Source organism: Stylophora pistillata, chromosome 10, assembly GCF_964205215.1.
Source record: "Stylophora pistillata chromosome 10, jaStyPist1.2, whole genome shotgun sequence".
In the NCBI taxonomy this organism is placed as follows: domain Eukaryota; kingdom Metazoa; phylum Cnidaria; class Anthozoa; order Scleractinia; family Pocilloporidae; genus Stylophora; species Stylophora pistillata.
Genome location: NC_142528.1, coordinates 5,679,950 through 5,702,113, shown reverse-complemented (window position 1 = coordinate 5,702,113; position 22,164 = coordinate 5,679,950). Strand labels below are relative to the sequence as shown.

Genomic DNA, 22,164 nt, shown 5'->3' with positions numbered 1-22,164 from the left:
TGTTTAAAAGCCAGCCAACACCTCTACAGACATCAAGCCATATATGGTGAAAGTATTCACACCCAAACCAAGAGAAAAAGTCGGGGGGTGTGCGGGTCAACTTCTTAATTAAGGAGTTACAATACTGTTTTGATCTTTATTTTAATTGCTAACTTGAAGTACATTCATGTTTCTCAATTCTTTTACAAGGAGGGAAGAAAAACAAACAGAATATCTACAAAGGACCCTTATCAGACTTGCAAAATGATATCCACTACACGAGAGACTAATTTTAAAGAAGATTATGACTTTAAAGCACTTTTGTTTAGAAGTCTGGGCGTTAATAACTTATTAACCACAGGAAGCTGAGCGAGAACCACTGAGAGATCAATCTTTCATTTACAACTCACATATCACAGTGCGTGTTCCGTATTACTAAAATACGGGATACCATCCCCCTTGCTGTTTGCCGTCGTTTAAAAGCTTTTACGCTGATCACGAACACTAAACGGTAAATTGATTTTCACTGTGTCTTAATCAAGACATCATCGCACCTATTCACGAACTAATCGCAAATAATAGACGACATCTTCGATGACTTCCAATCTTGCCGTCCGAATCAGCAAAATTTCTCCGTAACACCTGAAACACGCACGCCTGCTCAATATTTGCAACAACATTAAATCAACAAGAAACCAAGCTTTTTGTTCAATCTCTGCCGTGTCCGGCTGCTAACCCAATATGACATTATTATTGTTCCAAACAAAGCTCTTTGCGATACGATTCGTTTGTTATTAAGCCAAAAAATCAACTGGGGGATATGCTTTAAATACAGAGGACGTTTTTACACTTAACTTATAACTGTTGTCAATTTCAGGGTGGCGTGTATTCCTTTAGTTGCACGCTAAGTGAAAACAGGTTTATATCACTCAGATTAACGTGCGATAAATATTTTCTTCGACCCCAGATCTTCTGTGCAAATTATCTGTCGGTTTAAGTAGCGATTTCACACAAACTCGAACATCTGTTGACATAGTGACTGTACACAATGAGTCTTTCACACTAAAAATGACTCGTAACACCAAAAATACGAAATAAAATTTTTGCAACGGCATTCCTACAATCCCAGAGGAAACCCCTGTTACAAATGACGAAGGAATGTGCAAAAATAAATATTCATGAATCTCGGATTTCGCGAAACTTTACACGGATTTTAAAAGCTACATGACAATCAGAAAAGATAATCCAGGCGTAAGCGTACGCAACGAAAATAATCTTCTCAGGCTATCTTCTAAAACTAATTTTCATGTTTTGACGTGGAGTAAAATTGAGTTTAACACTTACGTAAATGAGGCCTGCGAAGTATCTCTGTTTGAGGTTGTGTAGGACGCTTGCTTCATTCAAGTATGTCAAGTTAGCCATATCCTCTGCCTTTTCGAATTTCGGCGGGTTCATCTGCTCAGTGTCGTTCTTGTTGACTTCACGTTCCTAGAGGAAAAAAAGAGAAACATTAGCAACCTTGAAGCGAAAAGAAGCAGACATCACGAGTGTTACAGTAATCCAAGTGTGTACGAGTATTAAAAAGATCAACACGCGTAGGTTGTCGTTCTGTTCTTGTGATCGGCACAAAACGAAACAGATCAAGTACAAACATACCTGCCCGTCGTTTGTTTCAACAACATAGATGTCTCCCTTCGAGCTTTTCACTTCGGCAGCCTTGAAGCACTCTTTCTGGTCTTGAATCCAGACCCATTTCTTGCTCTCGAAGGCTTTGCTCTCTTCCAGCCGGGCGAGTTTGTCAGAAACTCGCAAAAATGCCACAGGATCTTCTATTTCGACCATGCTGACTGCTCGATCCGCAAAGATTTACTAAGCTTGGCGGTACTTCCAGATACAAGTCACAAATGCAGTATTCACAAGCCCGGTGGCTAGACTATTTCTCAGCCAGAGTCGTGCGCCCGCAACAATTTCGAGCCGCTCACTCAAAGCCGGACTAATCGTTGAGTCACCAGATTATAAGTTGTCAAGCTACAGGCCAACTCCCAGCAATGAATGACGCGTAGGTATCCTGTTTGGAGACGTCAAAGCTCCCTGATTGGTGCACGACTCATTAAGTCCATTGTCCCTCGAGAGAATAATGAACTTTATAGCTTTGTTTTGTCACGGTTTAATGACCTCTCTTTTCGCTTTTAGCGTTGAATTCCAAACATCATCGTAAGCTTTTTAAAATTACCACACCTAATTACATGCTCCACCAATCAGAGCAACGCTTCAGTAAATTTTTCCTTCCTACATGACCCCGGACGCCGTTCGACGAGTCAGGAAGTTGTACTATGCGCGGAATGTATTTTTCTTCAGGACATTGCTGTCACGTTGCCTATCATTCCTGCTTAAAATCTTCCCAAAATCCTTCCATTTTCGAGCAAGCTATTTTTCTGGCAAACAATACATTGTACCGCTACTGCTAACATTCACACATAAACGTGCATAGCAATGGAATCTTTTATCAATGAACAGACGACCGGCAGAAAATCAGACATCGCGTTACTGAAGAACGCTCATGTGTTCCACTATACTACAAATCTAGGTGAAAAACATTCCAAGCTTCCATTGTCCACCGAACTCTGTACTTCAACGATGCCATGTATCCTAAAAGGAGACATCTCAAAGGTGTCTGGGTAGATTTTCCATTGAACAGAAGAACATCCCTATCAAAGTTTGAGCTTTGGTAATCAAGTTAGGTTAGACATTTCGCGGATGTTTTGCACACATACCCTGGGGAGCCTCCCCAAACTTTGACCAACTACAGAAGTCTAAAGCTGTTAATGATTTTGTTGCGATTAATCTCCTATTATCAACTAAATGCCAAAGCAGTAGCTTTCTTTACCTTGCAAAAGTTTTTTTCTTACGACCAAAGGCTTCCATATAGACTTTTCTCCGCAATATCGAACACAGTTTTTTTTAAGAAAGGACTCTACACACCAGGGGTGGGTGGGAAGTAGAATCCTTTTTATTCGGTTGGGTGAATTTGTTTTGGTTTAGTTATTTCATCACAAAGATGGCTATCGCAGTGAAAGACACCGAAAGAAGAAAGATGTTCAAATCTTGTTCAGACCTCGATTGTCGGAAATGCTTTTCCGTTAAAAATTTCTGCGAGATTAACGAAACTTTCAAAGTCGAATATTTGAGATAAGGCCGGCGAGTCCAACAGCCCATCTCCTTGGTTCCGTTCCGGATTGTAGCTAGCCAGTGGAGCGTGCAAGATCTAAAGACACTTAAAAATAACAATCAGCTTAAAGACTTTTATAACTGCTAGATAACAAGTCATGCTCCTTTCAAGACGTTAAAGCTAAGTGGTTTGGTGAAAGGGCAATGTTTTCACTGAGGACAGGCATAAAAAAACAAGCAGATGAAAAGCACACAAAACGAGCTTATTTTCAACACTGGTGAATGCAAGAATAATAAGCAGATTAGATAATATCTGGTGCTCATTACTACATATGTTGCAATCCGCCGGGACTTAAAACCTTAGATAACGTTTCCGTCCTGTTTCACAACGTAATACGTTCTGCAAAATATTTTCCTTGTCAATTATTCTAGTCATCTTAGTAAACTTTCGCATCACGAAAGATTAGTCATGTTTAAAAAAACAGTCACGAACATTCTTTTTGCTGCTTTCTTCTGCAGAGAACATTGGCTAAAACTGGCTATTCAATCATTTTGTAAGGCTTACAATAATACAATGAGCTCTGTTTTTTGAGGAGGGCCAGCGCTGTGGGAGGGGATTAAGTGGGGGAGGGGGCGGGGGCTTATATCAAACTACGTTACGTAATGATGACAGTCCCTTTAAAGATTAGAATTTCAAAGGGTCAAGGGTTAGGAATAATGAGATGTTCACACTTTCTTCCTCAATATTTTAAATTATGGTGGAAAGATGAAGAATTGGGTGTTTTTCATAGTGGATAAAAAAAAACTGATGAATCCAGGTTGATCTTCCCAATTCCCCCACCCCACCACTAAAACGGCCACCGGTGGCCAAGAAGGCCAAAATAACCACGAGTGGCCAAACTACCAAAACAGCCACTCATGCCCAAAATGTTAAAACGGCCACTAGTAACCGAATTGACAAAACTGCCAAGTAGTAGCCAAATTGCCTAAACGGCCACTAGTTCTAAAAATGTTTAAACTGCCATTAGTGGCCAAAATTGTAAAAGGTCCAGTATATAGTTGCCAAAATATCAAAACGGCTACTAATGGAGAAAATTCCAACACGGCCACTAGTGGCAAAACTGGCAAAATGGCACCAAGTGGCCAGAATGCCAAAACAGCCACTTGTGGAAAAAATGCTAACACTGTTACTAGTGGCCAAAATTCCAAAACGGCCACTAGTGGCCAAAATGCCAAAGTAGCCACCAGTGGCCAAACTGCCGAAACGGCCAGTATTGGCCAAATTCGCAATACGGCCACTAGTGGCCAAAATGCAGAAAATAGCCACCAATGGCCAAAATACCAAATTGGCCACAAGTGGCCAAAAAGTCAAAACGCCACAAGTGGCCAAAGTCACAAAACGGCCACTAGTGGCCAAAATGCCAAAACGGTCCTAATGGCCATAAAGCCCAAACGGCCACTAGTGGCCAGAACACCTAAACTGCCACAAATGGCCAAAATGCCAAAACGGCCACTAATGGTCAAAATGCCAAAACGGCCACAAGTGGCTAAAATATCAAAAGGGTCACTAGTGGCCAAAATGCCAATACTGCCACTACTGGCAAGAAAGCTAAAACAGCCACTAGTGGTTAAAATGCCACAAGGGCCACTAATGGAAAAAATTCCAAAACAGCCTCTATTGGCCAAAATTCCAAAATGGCCGCTAGTGGGCATAATGCCAAAACGGCCACTAATGGCTAAAATGCGAAAACGGCCACCAGTGGGCCAATTGCCAAAACTGCCTCTAGTGGCAAAATTGCTAAAAATGCTAATTGTGACGAAAATCGCAAAACGGCCGCTAGTTGCCAAAATATAAAAACAGCCACTAGTAGCCAAAATGCCAAAACGGCTGTAACCGGCCAAAATGCTAAAACGGCCTCTAGTATAAAAAAGAAACAAAAATGCTTAAACTGCTATTAGTGGCCAATATTGCAAAACGGCCACTGACGGTCAAAATATCAAAACGGCCACTGACGGACAGAATTTTAAAACGGTTAGTACTTTAGTAGTGACCAGAATGCCGCAACGGCCACTAGTGACCAAAATCGCAAAAGGCCACAAGTGGCCAAAATTCCAAAACAACCATTAGAACAAAGCTGGCAGAGCCGCGTAATCAAATTCAGTATACGTAAGCGTACTCAAAATCCCGATAGTGTACGCTGATATAGCGTGAGCAAATCGCTTCGCCACAATTTTTTCTTTTTTCGCGCGAGCGGCCATTGTTAGCTCGGGGAAAAATAATGTATTTTGCGACAATAATGGATACAAACAGAGACTCGGCCTACTAGTCCCAAAACGAAGACAATTTTTCGACTTTTATCTTTGGGCTAGAGTTCTTAAATGAGACAGAAAAAGAGAAAAACAACGGAAAAGGAGACTCAGCATCAGCGCCGTCACGATTCGCTTCAATTGTTAATTAGTAGCCAAAATGCCAAAACGGCCGCTAATGGTAAAATTGCAAAAAAGGCACTAGTCAGGAAAATGCCAAAACGGCTACCAGAGGCCAAAATTGCGGTGACTACTGGCGAAAAGGCATGCCAAAACGGCCACAAGTGGCCAAAATGCCAAAACGGCCACTAATGGCCAAATTGTTAAAACGGCAACTAATGGCCAACATGCCTAAACGGCCACTGGTGGCCAAAATGTCAAAACAGTCACTAATAGCCAAAATTGCCAAAATTCCATTAGTGGCCACTTCGGGCCATAACCAATTCTGGATATCGGTTTCGAGCTTTGTGACTTGGTGAGATCAAAACTAAAGCAAAGCAAATTTGGCCGAGAGTTAATGGAAACAAGAAGAAGCTGAAGTTTTCTTCAATACTTCCTTCAATGTCAAAGATCCTGGAGAAAGTGGTATTTAAGCAGCTGATGGCTCATTTTGAACAGAATGGTCTACTTTCTCATTTTCAGTACGGCTTCCGTCGCATGCGCTCTACTGAACTGGCCGTTACTCATCTAACCGATGTTATCAGAAGAGAAGGTGAGAATGGTAACCTGACAGGCTGTGTTTTTATCGATCTATCAAAGGCGTTTGACACCATCAGTCACTCTGGCCTCCTGAGCAAGCTTTCAACTTACGGAGTTCGTGGAACAGAACTCGCATGGTTCACTGATTCACCTTTTCTGCAGATCACAAGTTGTCCAATATAAAGGCGTGCTATCAGAACCTCAACCCATTCTCACAGGTGTTCCTCAGGGAAGTATCCTGGGTCCTATCTTATTCATTATCTTTTTCAACGATGTACATAAACCGCTTCAACACTCGAAGATTATCACTTATGCCGACGATTCAGTCATCTATACCTCTTCTAAAGATATTGATACTATACAGAGAAGCCTTAGCGAGGATATGAATAACCTGTGCGAGTGGTTTAAAGACAACGAACTGATCATTAACCTAAAAAAGGACAAGACGGAGTCTATGTTATTTGGAACAGCTAAAAGAATCAACCTTCAAGACAAGGAACTTAAACTTTCTGTTAATGGGACACTCATCAATAACACCTCTACCTATAAGTACTTAGGTGTTCACCTTGACTCATCACTAAACCTTGCATCACATTTTGACCGAATCTATAAAAAAGCTGCAACCAGAATTAATCTCTTGCGATCAATTCGTCCTTTGATCGACCAAAAGTGTGCAGAATCGATCTATAACACTATGATCGCACCTATTTTTACCTATTGCGGAACACTTGGTCTTAGCTTTCCGGATTACCGAAAGGAAATGATAAAGAAGATCGAACGACGAGGCTCTAAAGTTATTGGCAATAGTTCTTTTAATCCCCCATCCGTGGACAATTTGATCAAGCGTAAAAGCTGTTTGTTTGTTTTCGACTGTCTCCTGAATAATGTTTGCACACCCTTTAAGAACTACTTCGAAAGACTGGTTCATTCTAAGGCCACTAGGAATAACGGTATATCAGTGAAATTCCCCAAAGTACGTTTAGAATTTGGTAAAAAGAGCTTCTATTACCAAGGAGCAAAGACTTTCAACAACCTGCCTGCTGAACTAAGGTCGTTAGATTCGAGACTGAAATTTAAGAACAAATTGCGAGATTATTTTAGTTAAAAATTCGATCTAAACGTGGTTATAGGTATCCTTTTTCAGAGCATTTTATTTTATTGTATGCTTTTCTAGACCTTAAGATCAATAAATATATCTTGTTAAGTTTTATTTTATTTATTTATTTATTTATTATTTTTGACAGGACCCCAAGGACAACAGTGTTACACACTGATGGGTTTTCAATCCTGTATAAAAATTCGTTATTATTATTATTATTATTATTATTATTATTATTATTATTACGTAAGATATCATTAAAACGATTCATTTATTTCAAACATTCAACATGCATGCCCTCTACATCCTCGCATTCTGGAAGAGCACAGCGGATTCTTTCCACCGGCGTCGCAAGAATAAAAGCTCCTCCGCCAGCTTGGATATTACTGTCGGTTCTCCATTGATTTCCCTTTTTTGGGTTACAAGAAAACCAATTATATAAGGTTGAACCAAATAACGCGCATTGATAACAATAGGGACGAGATAGCTAGATGTGACGTCGCGGAATCAGAATAATTTCATTTCTCTCCAGTATAGATCGAGGAAAGACAATATCCTGCTTCTCTCTGATTTTTGAATAGGCATATATCAATTTTCAGTCCAACAAGCCTTTACAAAACAGTAACAATAAAGCAAGAAAAAAGTAACTTACTCTGCCGAATCCTGCCGATCTGCTGCCCTTTGACATCTTCTAAAGTGTTTGCGGGTCGTACGCGTTGTCGTCTTCACTTTGAATAACAAGCGGTGTTCCACGTAGAGCTCTGATCTTGAAATAATGATACCTGGTGGCTTTAATGCCAAAACGGCCACTAATGGCCAAATTGCAAAACGACCAGTAGTGGCCAAAGTGCCAAAACGCACTACTGGCGAAAATGCTAAAACGGCCAGTAGCGGGCAGAATGCCGAAACGGCCACTTGTGGCCAAAATTGGAAAACGGCCACTAGTGGCCAAAATGCCAAAACGGCCACTAGTGACGAAAGTTTCAAAACAGCTACTAATGGCTATAATGCCAAAATGGCTACTAGTTGTTAAAATCGCATGACGGCCACTTGAGGCAAAAATTGCAAAATGGCCACTAGAGGCCAAAATTGTAAATGGGCTACTAGTGGCCACAATCCCAGAACGGCCACGAGTAACAAAAATCCCAAAACGGCCACTATTGGCCAAAATCACAAAATGGCACTCGTGGCTAAAATTGCATAATGACGACTAGTGGCCAAAATCCCAAAACGGCTACCAGTGGGCAAAATCTGAAAACGGTCACTAGTGGATGAAATCTCACGATGGTCACTAGCGGCCAAAATCGGGAGAAATATTTACGAAGGAGTTTTCCCTGGTGGTAAAGTACATTTTCGGCTGACTGAAACGTTTCTAATACCTGCACAGTGATCATGAAAACTCAGTTGATCATTATTCAATGTCTTCTGTGGAACAGATCGTCATGTTTTAATAGACTTTCTGATTCTGTAATAATTAGTTCATACTATCTAATAACTTTTAGGTTTTTTTATTCCTTATTTTTTTCAGTGACACTCTAATTGTGCAGATTGCAGACTTTATAAACGTATAAAAATCATATAATAGCTTTAAGGTACGAAACCATTTTAAAGAACGTTTTCCTTGTACGTTGACTTGGAAGAAGCGGCGCGAATGTTTATTAATTCCATATCCGTGATAAAGCAGTGTGCGAAAAGCTTATAAGAACTGTCACGCTGTATGTAAATAATCTTGAAGAAATCAGCCTATCCTTTTTCGCGCTGGTATTTTAAAATTCATTTGTATCTTGGCATCTTCGCTACATTTTGGTTCAATCTGCTTATTTCAATATGCTATCCTATAAAAAATGGGTTTCCTTCACTTTGAAGGCATTTTCTTTTGTTTGTTTTTTTTTTTTTTAGCATTTTTGTCTTGGACATTTTTACGGTACAATTCACGTAAACAGTTGTATTTACAAAACGTTAATCCGAGCACTGAACAAATTTCTAAAGGGAAATTTTTGGCTAAAGGAATCCGGAGTTGTGTAGTTTTTGCCCCGCTAAACTCGTTGATTGATCTAGTCACGACGTGCCGATTTCTCCAGCAATCAGAAACAAAACTGAAAAAAGAAATTGCGTCTTGCTCATTAGCGTTTTCTCGCTATTTAAGCTGCTTGCTTCTTTTACTTCGAGTTCTTATCGGCTCTTAATAATTTTCTACCCTTCTCCTAACTGGCTGTTTTGATAACCTTGGTTTTAATTCCACGAAACTCAGTTGAATTGCTCTCTGTGAACCTACTTTACCGCAGATATGCTTGCTTGTCGCAGAAAACGACTCAAAGTATGGTAAATTAAAAATTGGGTGTGGAAAATCGGGTGTACAGAAATTTAAATGGTAGAAAATGGATGAATGATTCTAAGCTCCTCTACTAAGAACAACAATAGTAGAGATTAAAATTACTGCTACAAAAATCCAGAAAAATAATCGATCTAGGACCATAGCAAGATGTCTCCATTCTTCCTGATTCTTCTCGATTTGCCGACGATGCTTCAAACTGTCTACAAGCACCATGACACCCTGTGCTGTCTTGGCACTGTTGCAGTCACCATCATTGTTGTGATTTTTCTCGTGGTGGGCGTCCATCTTTCGACATGTGCTTGTAACGGAGTTCGTTGAGGAGGTCATGCAAAACTCTTCTGGTGAATTTAAAGTCGATTTTGTCGCAGCTCGTGAGCGAGTGTCATGCAGCAGCTTTGTTTTAACGTGGTTGTTGGTACCACCAAACCTTTTGTCCAAGTCCTTTTTCATCATAGAGATTCTCTTAAAATCCACCTCCGCTGATAAGTCATATTTGTCCTCTGTTACAGGCTTCTTCACGCCCAAAAACTTTCCGAGCTTGTCGAGGATATACACGTTGACCCATCTGGGAACAGGCACCACGGCCGTCCCAGAATTTCGATGGTGAATGTGCAAGATGTAACATGTGGCGATGAGAGAACTGGCGACCTCTATCATGACTGTGATGTAGAATATACCCATTACCGGTACGCTCTCAGAATTCCTTGGCAAATTTTCTGCCCCTAATTGCAGAAACACAGCCATAGCTAACAGCACGGTAATACTCAGAGTTATTCGCTCTCCAGATTCAGGGGGTAGGAAGAAACCCAGCAGCACCATGGACACGATTATCATACATGGAACTATCAGATTAAAAATGTAAAACAAAGGCTTCCGTTTGAACACGAACTCGATGGTAACATCGGAAAAAGGATAATCACAGCAAGCGTATGACTGGACGTTTCGTTTCTTAGAAGCTCCAAGCAAATCCCATTCCGCGCTTTTCACGTACTGCGTGGAATGAAGTGGAGACATGTCTGCGTGGATATCAAGGTCAACCACTTCAAACGTCCAGGAGCCAAATTTCATCGTGCACGTCTGTTGGTCAAATGGGAAGTACGTGACGTCAATCGGACACGTGCTTCGAAACGAGGCTGGGCTGTACCAGGCACTGGTCCCATTGTAGTCAATAATAACACGAGTCTTGTACTTTTCAAGTCCACCGCTGAACTCACTGTCTGCGCTGTAAAGAGAGATAATTCCAATATCTAAGTTAGATCGTGTCTCTATTATAAGTATTGTCCGAGAACTTATCCCTAATTGTTCACGCAGACCTGCGTTTGCAAAAGTGCAAAAATACAAAGCAACTTCTAAATCTTTGAATATCAAAGCAAAATTTGGGTAACCTAGACGTACATATCCAAATTATTCATGGATAAGCAAATAGGAGGCCAAAATGTACAAACTGATTGACAGGCAAACCAGGATATAGCCCAACCTTTAATCTACATAAAACTTCAGACCAACAGCACAGTAACTGACCTGTTGTAGAGAACGATGTCCGGAATCCAAAGCAGACTTGGATCAATACGAACTCGTTTGATACCACCATATTTGTCCGGGCGCCATGTCAAGAGAAGATTTCTCCATTTCTAAATAAAGGTGTGGTACATAAGACCGTGCGTCAGAGGCAGGTCAGTAATAACGATGATGATCAGGGGCATACACATTAATTACATTAATTACAAGCTTTGAAAAGCTTCGCTTAAACATACCTGTCGCACCCACACGTTTGTTGTGATGATCTGATTTTTATCATCCTAAACAAAGTATAAAAAGCCCAGTAAGCTAGGACCCAGCTAAATCATGAACAACTAAACTGCAACTATACTTAATCCACATGGACATAATTTCTTTGGATTTACTTACTACGTTAACGAGTTGGACCAATTCCAAACCAAACGTGACCATGTATAGACTCTTGTTTTGTTCTGGTATGGGATGAGCATCTTTGTTGTACCCTTTTAGCAGGTCATTGATCAAATCTTGTTCTGCAGCGGAATTTGCGCCTGTCAAAGTTTTGAAACAAATCAAACTTTTATCACAGACTAATGTTACTGACAAATCATATAATCAGTTAGCTAAATGGCATTTAGGACGAACTAAGTATTTCTTCTTTAGCAAATTGGCTCGCACGTTGCTTACAACAAAAACATTATTGGTGTTTTCCACATAGCTTAATCATGCCCACATTTCTTCAGTATAATCTTTTACATTAATATGACCTGTAACATTTTTTTTTAATATCCATGAAAGTGTTATTCTGTTGGGCAACTGAATTACGTAAGCGTAAATTTCCATTTGCAGTCCTTGCATATTACATTGTATGAGATATCATATTGTGTCTTGTCGTGGTTCACAAAAATAGCTACTCTAAGACCCTCTAAGAGATGACCCGAGAGTCCGAGAGTAATTTTTTTATTCAAAGGAGAGGCAAATTTTTCTTTTTGCTGTTTTTTAGCTTTAAAATTAAGGGAGTGATCTTTCCTTTGTCCAAAAAACAATTTGTTTGTGCTTTCTTGTGTGATAAACTGTTTTCAGCGTTTAGTTTAACTCCTGTGAGATATGTGGTTTCGGGGATTTCTTACGATCCGAATGGTTTGATAGAGCGACAGGAAGGGTCTCGCTACTTGAAGATGAAGGTTCTTGTATGCCATTCAAACCATTTTTGTTATAATAATTTACGGATATTTTGACAACCCCTATTCATAAATCATTGGAAGTGACAGCAACTAAGAAAAACAATTCAAACGATGAGTTTCCAACTGAGAAACAATCATTAACAACAGCGCTCTTGCAAGAAAGCTCTCTACAGGGGGCTTATGGGATATCAAGCCTCCCCTGATATCGACCACCCTTGCCAACTTACTGAACATTTATGTCTTAGTTTAAAGTTATCAAGCTGTTTTTCTTTTGTTAGCAGTTGTATTTGCCTTTTTGGAATTGCGACGAATTTTCACTAATGAAATCGCGACCTTTATACTCTATTGGCCAAAATGACATCCCTTAGGGCTGATTACGGGCGATTACATCCCCTAAAAACATCTTTGATTTTTATAACATTAACCAAAACGCCAAGCATTTGGTTTAACAAAGATATCTGGAAGTTGTTGATAGTGGTATCGGTGAAAGCATCGCGCTGCTATCGGAATAATTCAGGCTCGAAGGTTTGAAATCCTTCGACTGTTGGTCTTTTTTGTTTACTTTTTGAATAATAGGTTAAAGTACAGTTTAGAACTATTGAAGTTTGTTGTTAAATTCCACATTACGATAGCTAAAGGAAAATTTAGATAAACAAACGCCACAATAAATTTACAAACTGAGCATACTGAGTATCAAAAAGCTAAAGAACAGGCTTTTTTTATTCAGCTCAAGTTTTGATGTGTAGGAGCCGGTCTAAATAATTCAATCAGTTGACACCCTTTGGGTATAGAACAATCTACTTGTTGGCTTAAACAGACTGAATTGCAACTTGACATATTCAACGACAAACAAATCGTCAGCACTAACTTAAACTACTGAGTGAACCTGCGTTGGTTAATTGTGTTTGTCCTTTGGGGCAAATAATGAATCGCTACACTAAGCGATTAACTTTGTTAATAGTAGCTAACATTAACACGTCGGGAGGAAATATTTGCTTTTTTTTCTTCGCTTGTTAGATGGATGAAATATCAATGTGTTTAACTCAAAGCACGTGCGCTCCTGCGTGAAAATGACTGGATGTTTATGTGAATAACAAAGCTATTACGTATACCAACCTTCTGTGCGACATCCAGTTACTATCCAAGCCAACACGATGCAATTTACCAAAAACGCCATATGCCTGGTTAACAAAAGGGTCGATTCCACTTTAAAAATGGACAGTGACGCGTTTACGAACAACCTGTTGAAAAAAGACCTAAAACGATGATACAAGATCTTCTACATTCTAGATAATAGGGGCTGACAACAGCTACTTACCTCTTGCTGCGAGCGATTCTTGTGTAGTGATACCGAGAATTACTGAATATTCAACAACACCTAATTGCATAGACGGTAAAAAAAAGGATCGTGCTTTTTATACGAGAGAATAAAGAAGAACGATTGGACAAGAAGAACAATATAAGCTGATAAAAGGGTGCTCGATGGGTGGCCTAAAGCCCTCTTCCAATTACGCCACACGTCCATCTATTTGGTTAAGTGAATAGTACAATTTCTTTAAACATAAAATGGTCTCAGAAATAGTTTTACGATAAAAATAGCCAAAAAGAATAAAATTAATGTAAGGAAGGTAAAAGGGCCTATTACACGATAAATCCTCCCTCCTCTTTAAAAGTAAAGCTACTTAAGAGAGGAAATTATTTGAAACAAATTGTTATTACAGGTGTAATGATTTAAAATTCCGTGTCCTGGTAGTCGAGCCGGCTAAATTATTATACTTTTGATAACGTGTTGAAAACAGTGATTCATATAAGTTACAAATCAGTTAACAAGGTAACTTCATTGAAATTTAATTGATTGCAGATGTGAAGTGTAAATCATGGCGCATTGTGCAGTAAATGACTGTGCTATTGACGCTCCACCGTAATTCTGGTCACTTTTTTTGGATCATATAGGGGAATCCTTGTTTACAATATTTGCCTCATTAGCCTAAGCAATTCAGTTTCTGATGGAGCTAAAAAGAAATCAGTTCTGAATATCGAAAGGTCAAAGTACGATTAACTCGGCCAATGAATACGAGCCTGATGCTTTGAATACTTTTTGTGCAACACGGGTTTAAAAACTCAAATTTTTACATAGAATGTATGAGCTCATTAGCGCTTTTGCCACCCAGAAATTTTGCAGTTTTTGATGGACTATTTCTCCTTGAATATTACACCCAAAGAGCTAAACACTTCACCATGTACTAAGGTTTTCTAGCTCTTTAGCTGCCTGAAGTCAATTTGTATCTAACATGCTTCCTTCTTTACGCAAAGCCGTATGCAAATGAACAAAAATGTAAACAATCACGTCAGCATGAATCCGCCTATAAAGCCAGGGGAACTTGGTGCATTTACTACGTCACCAGGGGAGTAACTCGGACAACTCTGAGCAAACTTCAAATATAATGTACAGCGTCGTTAACAATATAACGATGGCCGTCGTTGTCCATTTGTTAAACTGCTCTGTGGTTAATAACATTCATAACTGATGACTCTTTAAATTGCCATCACTGTTACACGGGTCACATACACAGAACTGAGCCATCGGGGGTCGGGGAGGGGGAGAGAAAGGGCGGTTGGAGGACTTTGTTGTGTCTCAAAAAAATTTATCTCATCCCCCCTTAGGTACTATAGTACCCCCTTTATAATCTGTCAGCGACGACTGTCTAATCCCTCCCACGTTCCTCCCTAAAACATGTGACTCCCCCTCCTGAAAAAAATAAATCCACTGACCCCCTGCGAGGTTCTAAATAATGACTGATTCCTCAGTTGGAAATAATTTTTCCTCATCATAATGTGATTGGTTAATTTTGCCCCAGACCTTTCGTTCTATTCGTGTGTTCGGTTTACCCTTGCCATTACACCTAACCTGCGGCGATTTGGATTGCGTGAAGGCTGTACTAAAACCACATTGAGTTTTAGCGCTTATTGATATTCAAATATTCTGAAATTGCAAACGCCCACGATTGTTTGCCTCAAAACCTTAATCACACGGAAGTTCTTAGAGTTTTTACAGATCGGAAGTAACTCGTTCTAACATTCAATCCTAACATTACTTAATGAATATCACATTTAGTTTCAAAGTAATGCTGTGATAAGTCTGCTGTTTCTGTTAGTATAGTTCACGTAAGATGAAGTACCCTTCTTTCGTTAAACAATGTTGCTGTTGGCGACGCTACGAGGAAGGAACTCAAGAACAAACAAAAATGGAAGCAAACAGGCAATTCCTACATCATAGAAACTATCTAGTGAAAATGAAACTGTGAATCTTGATTGTAAAAGTCTGGAAGATATCGCAAAGTAGGATTTCTCATTTATGCCAATGAAATATGCCATGTGTCCTGCAATTTACCTAGTTGATCGACTGCAAAACTGCAATTTACAACTCGATACTCCTATAGAATAAATTTTAATCGCTCTAATTTTTTTACGCGATTAATTCAATTTTCATCAAATTGTAAACAATAAATTGTGGGATTACTAAGTTCCCGGACACTTTTGTGTACGCTTTGGTTTGTCTGAAAGGAGATAAAATATACTCCAGGGCGAAAGTGAGTTGTTTAAACCGATGATAAATAACTTCAGTGAGCAAACGACGCAGACAACTTACCAAGAGTACAATTTTCTTTCGGCTTGTCTCTAAAAATGGTGTTGAACGGTAGTATGACGAGACGACCTAAGGCAGAGAAATAAAAGACGAAATTACCTCGATTTATTGAATTTTTCACCAATTCACTCTTAGGTAAACTAGTACAAGTAAACTCACGAGCATCTGATCCTAGTAAACATTGTATTCCTCGGCTGTGACGTAGATCATGAGAAGTTCAATCTTCCCAAATAGTATGCGATGCCAGAATCATCCTTAGTGCCCATTTACAATAAAACAAGATATATGTGAGTTGAAGATATTTTGTGAGTTTAGACACAGGTGAATTGAAAAACCCCAGGATGATAAATATGCTCACCGTTGCACAAACAGCAGTGTACTATGACGAGTAACTTCGCAAGCAGTTACAGATAAATGTTACGTGAGGCCTCCTTGACATTGCCTGGAGAGCTCGCGTGGGAGAAATTTATCATATTACGCACGAATATAATTCCCCACGCTTACAAAATGTTTGTAATTTATGTGGATCAAACTACTCCAAAAGCTTGGGTTTGGCGTTAAAATTATTTTATAGCAATTTAATCACTATTTTCCTGAGATTGCAAACACTACGAGCATTGTTCCAAATAAAAATCGACCACCATGTGGCAAAGATTAACCAAATTTGAATTTTAATGCATTTTTTGTATTTTTCGTCAATCCTGACTTGAGTCATATGTTTACAAAAAATCGAACTGAAATGATGTCCAATCTTTAAGAAAGAGCTTCTTTTTTGTAGGAATTCCTAACAGTAGCAAATTATCCATGCTGTTGACACTTTAATAACTTGTTTTTTTGTAACTGATTTTTATCTTCGAGTCCACTGATTTGATAGCGATACTTTTCGATAGAGCAGTTTTCATTTTGCAGTCTGCGAGTTTTAAAACCAGTACCTAATTAACAATTTAACGGTTTATCCAACTCACACTTGTTAATATCATAGAACTGAGAAAATAAAGTGAAAAGACTAGACAGTTAAATGCTAACTTACCGGTCTCAATTGCCTTAGTAGGCTTTTCTTACTCCTGCGGGCGTCTTCTCGAATCTTCTGTAGACACTCTAAGGAATTACCTAATAACGTTGAAATAGCGAGAGCCCGATTCGGAAAAGCGAATTGACATGATTGCGGAATTTTTCGTGGTTGTTTTTCAAACAGCCTACTTCAAAATTGGTAAAACAATCTTCAAATTTGTCTGTCCTCAATTTAAATTTGGTTACTCTGTAACCGTAAAATAAATGATTGGTATTGTGGTTAAAATTCAGCGTCGGTCCCTCGCAATTAAACAGTGACCCGAACTCGATACAAGTAGTTTCACGTAATGATTGAGATAGTTTTAATTTAATCTTACGCTATTTTTCCTTCATCATTTTGTTTGATTGTTGACTATAGAATCAATGGAAAAGTCTTAAATCGTTTCTCGACGCAATGAGGGAGAAAATTAAAATCTACACCTAATACACAACATACAACCGCAATGTTTTGACAGACTCCTCGGGGGTTTCTGGTGTTTATTGCTGGGAATAATTAGAGAAAACTAATTTTCCACACCGATGTGCATTTATTAACGAAGCTTCTGTTTACATTAACCCAGTTATGAACGCATACGTTTCGAGTTGGAGATTTTCGTGATCTTCACTACTTACAAGACGTAGTGAAGGGTTTTCAATGAGGTTTTAAACCATTTTTATTCTGAGCCAGATATTAAGAAAGAATTCGCTCGTTATTTTTCAACTTAACCTCACTGTTTTGACTTCCATATACCAAGAACAATGACTTACTGAACAGATGTCACAATCTTGCAGCGAAATTTTTGCGCAGTTCAGTGAATGTTTCTCAAAGGAGCCTACGCACTCCTAGTTGCATAAAACTAAGTAGGCTATCTTTCCTCTTGAAGCGAATTATCCGTGTAAGTTAAGGCAGTTTTGCAATTTCTAACTGATGCGTTACTTACTGAATCCTTTTTACTGAAAAATTTTATTTCAAATAATACCTTGGCCTTTGTGGAGGTTTTTACCTTTCTCGATACTCTGCCGGATGTCTCCCCAGCTTCTTGTACGTTAAGCTTAGCTTGGTCCCATTCCTCCAAAGCGACTCACTCTTCCTCACTCTCTCCTCCTTGTTATGTTTGGCCGCCCCAGCTTTTATTCCTCGCACGGGGCTCTTTCTGGGCATTCGCTTTTTATTAAGTTTTCTTTTCAAGTCCCTCAAGACACTTAGAGTTTTCGTGGCTTAACCCCGTCATTTCACAGATGAAGATATTTCTCCTATTTCTCCAATGCAACCCTCTCTTCTCCGTTGTCCGCCCCTTTCTCAGTTTCCTTGGTCCGTGCCCGTTCTGTGAATTTCGTTCATTTTTCATTTTGTCCTTTAATTTTAAGTCACTCAAATTTCTGGTCAGTCATTTCCACGGACGGAAAAACTTCTCCAATTTCTCCAATGAAACTCTTTTTTCCCTGTTTCTTTGTTTAGTCGCCTCCGTTTTTTTTTCTTTATTTTAACCTACTCGCGGCTTTTTCTGCGAAGAGCCTCCGTTTTTCTAAGTTTTTTTTTTAAGTTGTTGTCGCTCAAAAGACTTTTAATCTTTGTGTAGCTTAGTTCAGTCGGATTCATCAAAGAGGGGGCGTCACTCGAAATTTTCTAGGGTTTTTATCTACTTTTTACCCTGTGAGCAGAGCCTTTTTAACCCGTCCTGGAGGGTTAAAAAGAAGGAAAGAAGGAGAAAAGAAGAAAAGGCTCTGCTCGCAGGGTATCTACTTTTATCTACTGGACGATGAACTGTCGAAGAGTTTTTTTCTTGTTGTTGCTTTGAGAAACTTTTCCTCCCTTGAAAGCCGTCTCCACTAAAGTTAAGTGAGGCGATTCGTATTATGACTATAATTATATGTTAAAAAACAGAAATCTTGTCAGAAATCTTTTGTTATTATGTGAACCCTCCCTTTAAGGTACGGTACGCTAATTTCAACGCTATTTTCCCTAAATATAAAAGAGACACCGAGGGTGGACGCACATTTGCAGTATCAGTTTCAAGACTCTGGAATAATGTACCCTTATCTACTAGGAAAGTGAATTCTGTAGCCTGTTTTAAGCATAACATGTGGAGTAAGTTTTTTAGGGACCAGCAATTTTTACACCATTATCATATTTAGTGATCGAGTTTTATATGAAAATCGCATGTTTTTTGTCATACTTTTAAGCGTTATTCTATTTTTAACTTGTAACTAATTGATTAAATCAGGGCCACAAGTTTATTAGCCTGTGGCTATTACGTGCTACCCTGTATGAGTAAAGTCTTTATAATAATAATAATAATAATAATAATAATAATAATAATAATAATAGTTTTGGGACAGACAACAATCTGCGTTCTTCGATGTTCGGGTGTGTCGCCCAAACGCAGATTCGTATCGAGAACTGTCTCCGAAACAGATATTCCAACTACATGAAAATGAGAAGATGAGGCAATACAGCAGGCGGGTTTTGGAAGTGGAGCAAGCGACATTCACACCGTTAGTTTTTACAAGCACAGGTGGAATGGCCGATGAATGCAAGAGATTCCATAGCCGCCTCGCAGAGTTACTTGCGTTATAGAAAGGAGATGACTACGCTACAACCATATCTGGGACTGAGGGCGAAGATATCCTTTGCCATTCTACGTTCAGCTTTGCTGTGTCTCAGAGGAACCAGGAGAAAGAGAAGAGTAGCCAATATATCTGACACTGACATTACATCGGAAAGTGCGCAAGCCAGAATTTAAGTAGTCAATTTTTTATAATGTAGCCGACTTTACTGAATTTTTCTTTTTTTTTTTTTTAAGAGAACTGCTTTTTGTGAAATATTTTTGTGGAAAAAATTATCATTATTATTAAAGACGTCGATCATGTATCGTCAATTTATTTGCTGTTCTGCTGAATGAAGCTGAAGCAAAATAATGCAGACATAAGATGAATTCTGCTACTCTGTAGAACAGTTGTTAATACCGAAGAGATTGAAGACTTTCCTCTCAGCTAGAGACTTTTTAAACTTGAATAAAGGCTGATAGTTTCGAAAGAAACTGTTTGGGGCTGCGTCGGTGGGAGTGACGAAATAACTTGGATATATCAACAAAGTTGAAGTGGTAAATTGGCCACCGTAACGATTACAAAAGCTGACGTTTCGAGCGTTAGCCCTTCGTCGGAGCGAATGGGCTCCGGCGAATGGGCTCCGACGAAGGGCTAACGCTCGTAACGTCAGCTTTTGTAGTCGTTACGGTGGCCAATTTACCACTTCAACTTTGTTGATATATCCAAGTTACTTTTTAAACTTGTTTTAATATTTATACCTTAATGATTTGTCTTAATTTTGTTTGTTATCCTGTATTTTTACTGATTTTGTGAAATTATTATTATTATTATTATTATTATTATTAAGTGGTTTGAGCAGCGTCTTTCTGTAGCTAAGTTCAGTCGGATTCACCAAAGAAGGCGCGTCACTCGAAATTGTCTAGGGTTTTTATCTGCTTTTATTAAATTACTTATTTTTAGAAAAAACAAGCTTTGCATAGTTTCAGTTCATCATGAAAGTGGTAATTTCTCGCCCACATGATAGCATTTACGTATGATGCACGATCCTTCGTAGTAGATAGCGTAATCTGCTGGGAAGGATCGTGCATCATACGTATTTAATACCGCAGTTCAAAATATATGAATTTCATATATTCCTTGTATCTTATTTATCATCACGGGTTTATTACGAATGAACTTAACGGCCTGTTCTCAGTTGGCTTGTTAGCTCAATTGGTAGAGCGCTGCACTAGTATCGCAGAGGTCAGTGGTTCGAATCCCGTACAGGCCTGATTTTTTTCAGGTCTGATTTTCGCTATTGCTTAAATAGCGCTATCTACTGCGAGGATCGTGCATCATATGTATCCAATACCGCAGTACAAAATATATGAACTTCATATATTTCATTGTATCTCATTTATCACTTTCACGGGTTTATTACGAATCAACTTAACGGCCTGCTCCCAGTTGGCTTGTTAGCTGAATTGGTAGAGCGCTACACTAGTATCGCAGAGGTCAGTGGTTCGAATCCCGTACAGGCCTGATTTTTTTCAGGTCTGATTTTCGCTATTGCTTAAATAGCGCTATCTACTGCGAGGATCGTGCATGATATGTATCTTTTCAGATATCTTTTGTTATTATGTGAATCCTCCCAGTAAGTGGTCTGAGTAGCGTCTCATTCTAGAAAATTATCCTGAAGGCCCGAACGGAAATTTGGTTGGAATGCGAGTAAGACGTGTGCTGGAGAAGAGATATTTTTTTCAAGCGCTTGACAGCTTGTAGCGTGCTACCCGTATATAAAATGTTGGAACAATCCTCGCTCATTAAATGATTCGCTGATGCCTGTGGCAAATATGAAAGCCGGTTGGCAGAAATGTTGGGATTGAGTAAAATCAGTGAACCACTTCTCACTCAAGGTCTCCCCAACAATTTTAATTGTACTATAGTGTGGCTGAATGACAAACCGTTTCGAACGCCAATGAAGAACCTTTAATCAATCTACGATAGATTTGTACGCCGACGATACAACGTTGACTTCCTGTGCGAATTACAGCTCAATTGTTAGGCTAGAGCAGAGCCTGAATTCCTCAATTGCTGAAATTGCCGAATGGGCAGCTTCCAATAAACTACCGATCAAAGAAAGCAAAACCAAAGCTATACTCATTACTGGTAAGCATCTCGCCTCAAAGATAAATTACGAGATGGCTTTAACTATCAATGGAACTGAACTTGAACTTGTCCCCAGTGTTAAACTGCTGGGTCTTGAAATTGACTCTAAACTAGCATTTAATTCCCAAGTTGAGAAACTATGTAAAAAGCTGTCCCTGCGAATCGGAATATTGAGAAAGTACGACCTTGTCTTCCCATGACACAAAGTTTATTGTACTTTAACTCGATGATTAGATCGGTCCTGCTTTATGTCAGCTCAATCTGGACTAGCTGGAACGAAGAGAGTCCAGGTCGTGTTTTAAGATTGCAGAAACGAGCAGCCAGGGTAATTTCTGATGCTGACAACCAAGCGTCTAGTGTCAAGCTGTTCAACAGACTTCAGTGGCTCCTTTTTTATGAGGAATCTAAAATAGCTAAATACTGCGTTGCGTACACACGCATCAAGCGTGAAGTACCCTTATATACTGAAGGCTCTTTGATACTTAATAGTCAGAAATATGAT

The 22,164-nt window shown here is 39.2% G+C and overlaps 3 protein-coding genes across 11 annotated transcripts in view; all 3 read right to left on the bottom strand.

Annotated features, from left to right (window-relative positions):
• Positions 1 to 1,969, bottom strand: part of LOC111324002 (uncharacterized) — a 29,712-nt gene extending 27,743 nt beyond the window's left edge. For all 4 annotated transcript variants that reach the window (XR_015992462.1, XM_088736010.1, XM_088736008.1 and 1 more), the window contains exons 1-2: positions 1,636 to 1,969; positions 1,324 to 1,467 (exon numbers count right to left, since the gene is read on the bottom strand). Coding sequence is in view for 3 of the 4 variants with exons in the window: in XM_088736010.1 (XP_088592136.1) it covers positions 1,324 to 1,467; positions 1,636 to 1,821 (330 nt within the window). In the remaining variant the exon portion in view is untranslated. The remainder of the gene's footprint in view (positions 1 to 1,323; positions 1,468 to 1,635) is intronic.
• A 151-nt stretch (positions 1,970 to 2,120) lies between these two features.
• On the bottom strand, positions 2,121 to 8,920 carry LOC148721543 (uncharacterized). Its single transcript, XM_088736933.1, has 3 exons — positions 8,880 to 8,920; positions 7,953 to 8,442; positions 2,121 to 7,739 (listed from the first exon to the last, which is right to left on the bottom strand). The coding sequence occupies exons 1-3, from the start codon at positions 8,918 to 8,920 to the stop codon at positions 7,524 to 7,526; spliced, it is 747 nt and encodes a 248-aa protein (XP_088593059.1). The 3' UTR covers positions 2,121 to 7,523.
• On the bottom strand, positions 8,740 to 20,070 carry LOC111324009 (neuronal acetylcholine receptor subunit beta-3). 6 transcript variants are annotated; one of them, XM_022927476.2, is made up of 8 exons: positions 16,945 to 20,070; positions 15,918 to 15,983; positions 13,587 to 13,646; positions 13,385 to 13,509; positions 11,496 to 11,635; positions 11,342 to 11,386; positions 11,109 to 11,218; positions 8,740 to 10,809 (listed from the first exon to the last, which is right to left on the bottom strand). In XM_022927476.2, the coding sequence occupies exons 4-8, from the start codon at positions 13,443 to 13,445 to the stop codon at positions 9,645 to 9,647; spliced, it is 1,521 nt and encodes a 506-aa protein (XP_022783211.2). In that variant the 5' UTR covers positions 13,446 to 13,509; positions 13,587 to 13,646; positions 15,918 to 15,983; positions 16,945 to 20,070; the 3' UTR covers positions 8,740 to 9,644. The 6 variants fall into 6 exon arrangements, with proteins under 6 accessions (XP_022783211.2, XP_088592144.1, XP_022783210.2 ...); XM_088736018.1 differs by having other exon boundaries at positions 13,385 to 13,449; XM_022927475.2 differs by lacking the exon at positions 16,945 to 20,070 and adding an exon at positions 16,074 to 16,923.
• Between the last annotated feature and the right edge of the window lie 2,094 nt (positions 20,071 to 22,164).

Coding starts and splice junctions, on each gene's coding strand:
- LOC111324009 (XM_022927476.2), bottom strand. CDS start 13,445: ATGGCGTTTTTGGTAAATTGCATCGTGTTGGCTTGGATAGTAACTGGA. Junction 11,387..11,495: donor TGGTCCAACTCGTTAACGTA/GTAAGTAAATCC, acceptor TACTTTGTTTAG/GATGATAAAAATCAGATCAT. Junction 11,219..11,341: donor CAAACGTGTGGGTGCGACAG/GTATGTTTAAGC, acceptor ACCTTTATTTAG/AAATGGAGAAATCTTCTCTT.
- LOC148721543 (XM_088736933.1), bottom strand. CDS start 8,920: ATGGAATTAATAAACATTCGCGCCGCTTCTTCCAAGTCAAC. Junction 8,443..8,879: donor GCCGCTTCTTCCAAGTCAAC/GTACAAGGAAAA, acceptor ATGCAATTTTAG/CCACGAGTGCCATTTTGTGA. Junction 7,740..7,952: donor ACAACGCGTACGACCCGCAA/ACACTTTAGAAG, acceptor CGTCACATCTAG/CTATCTCGTCCCTATTGTTA.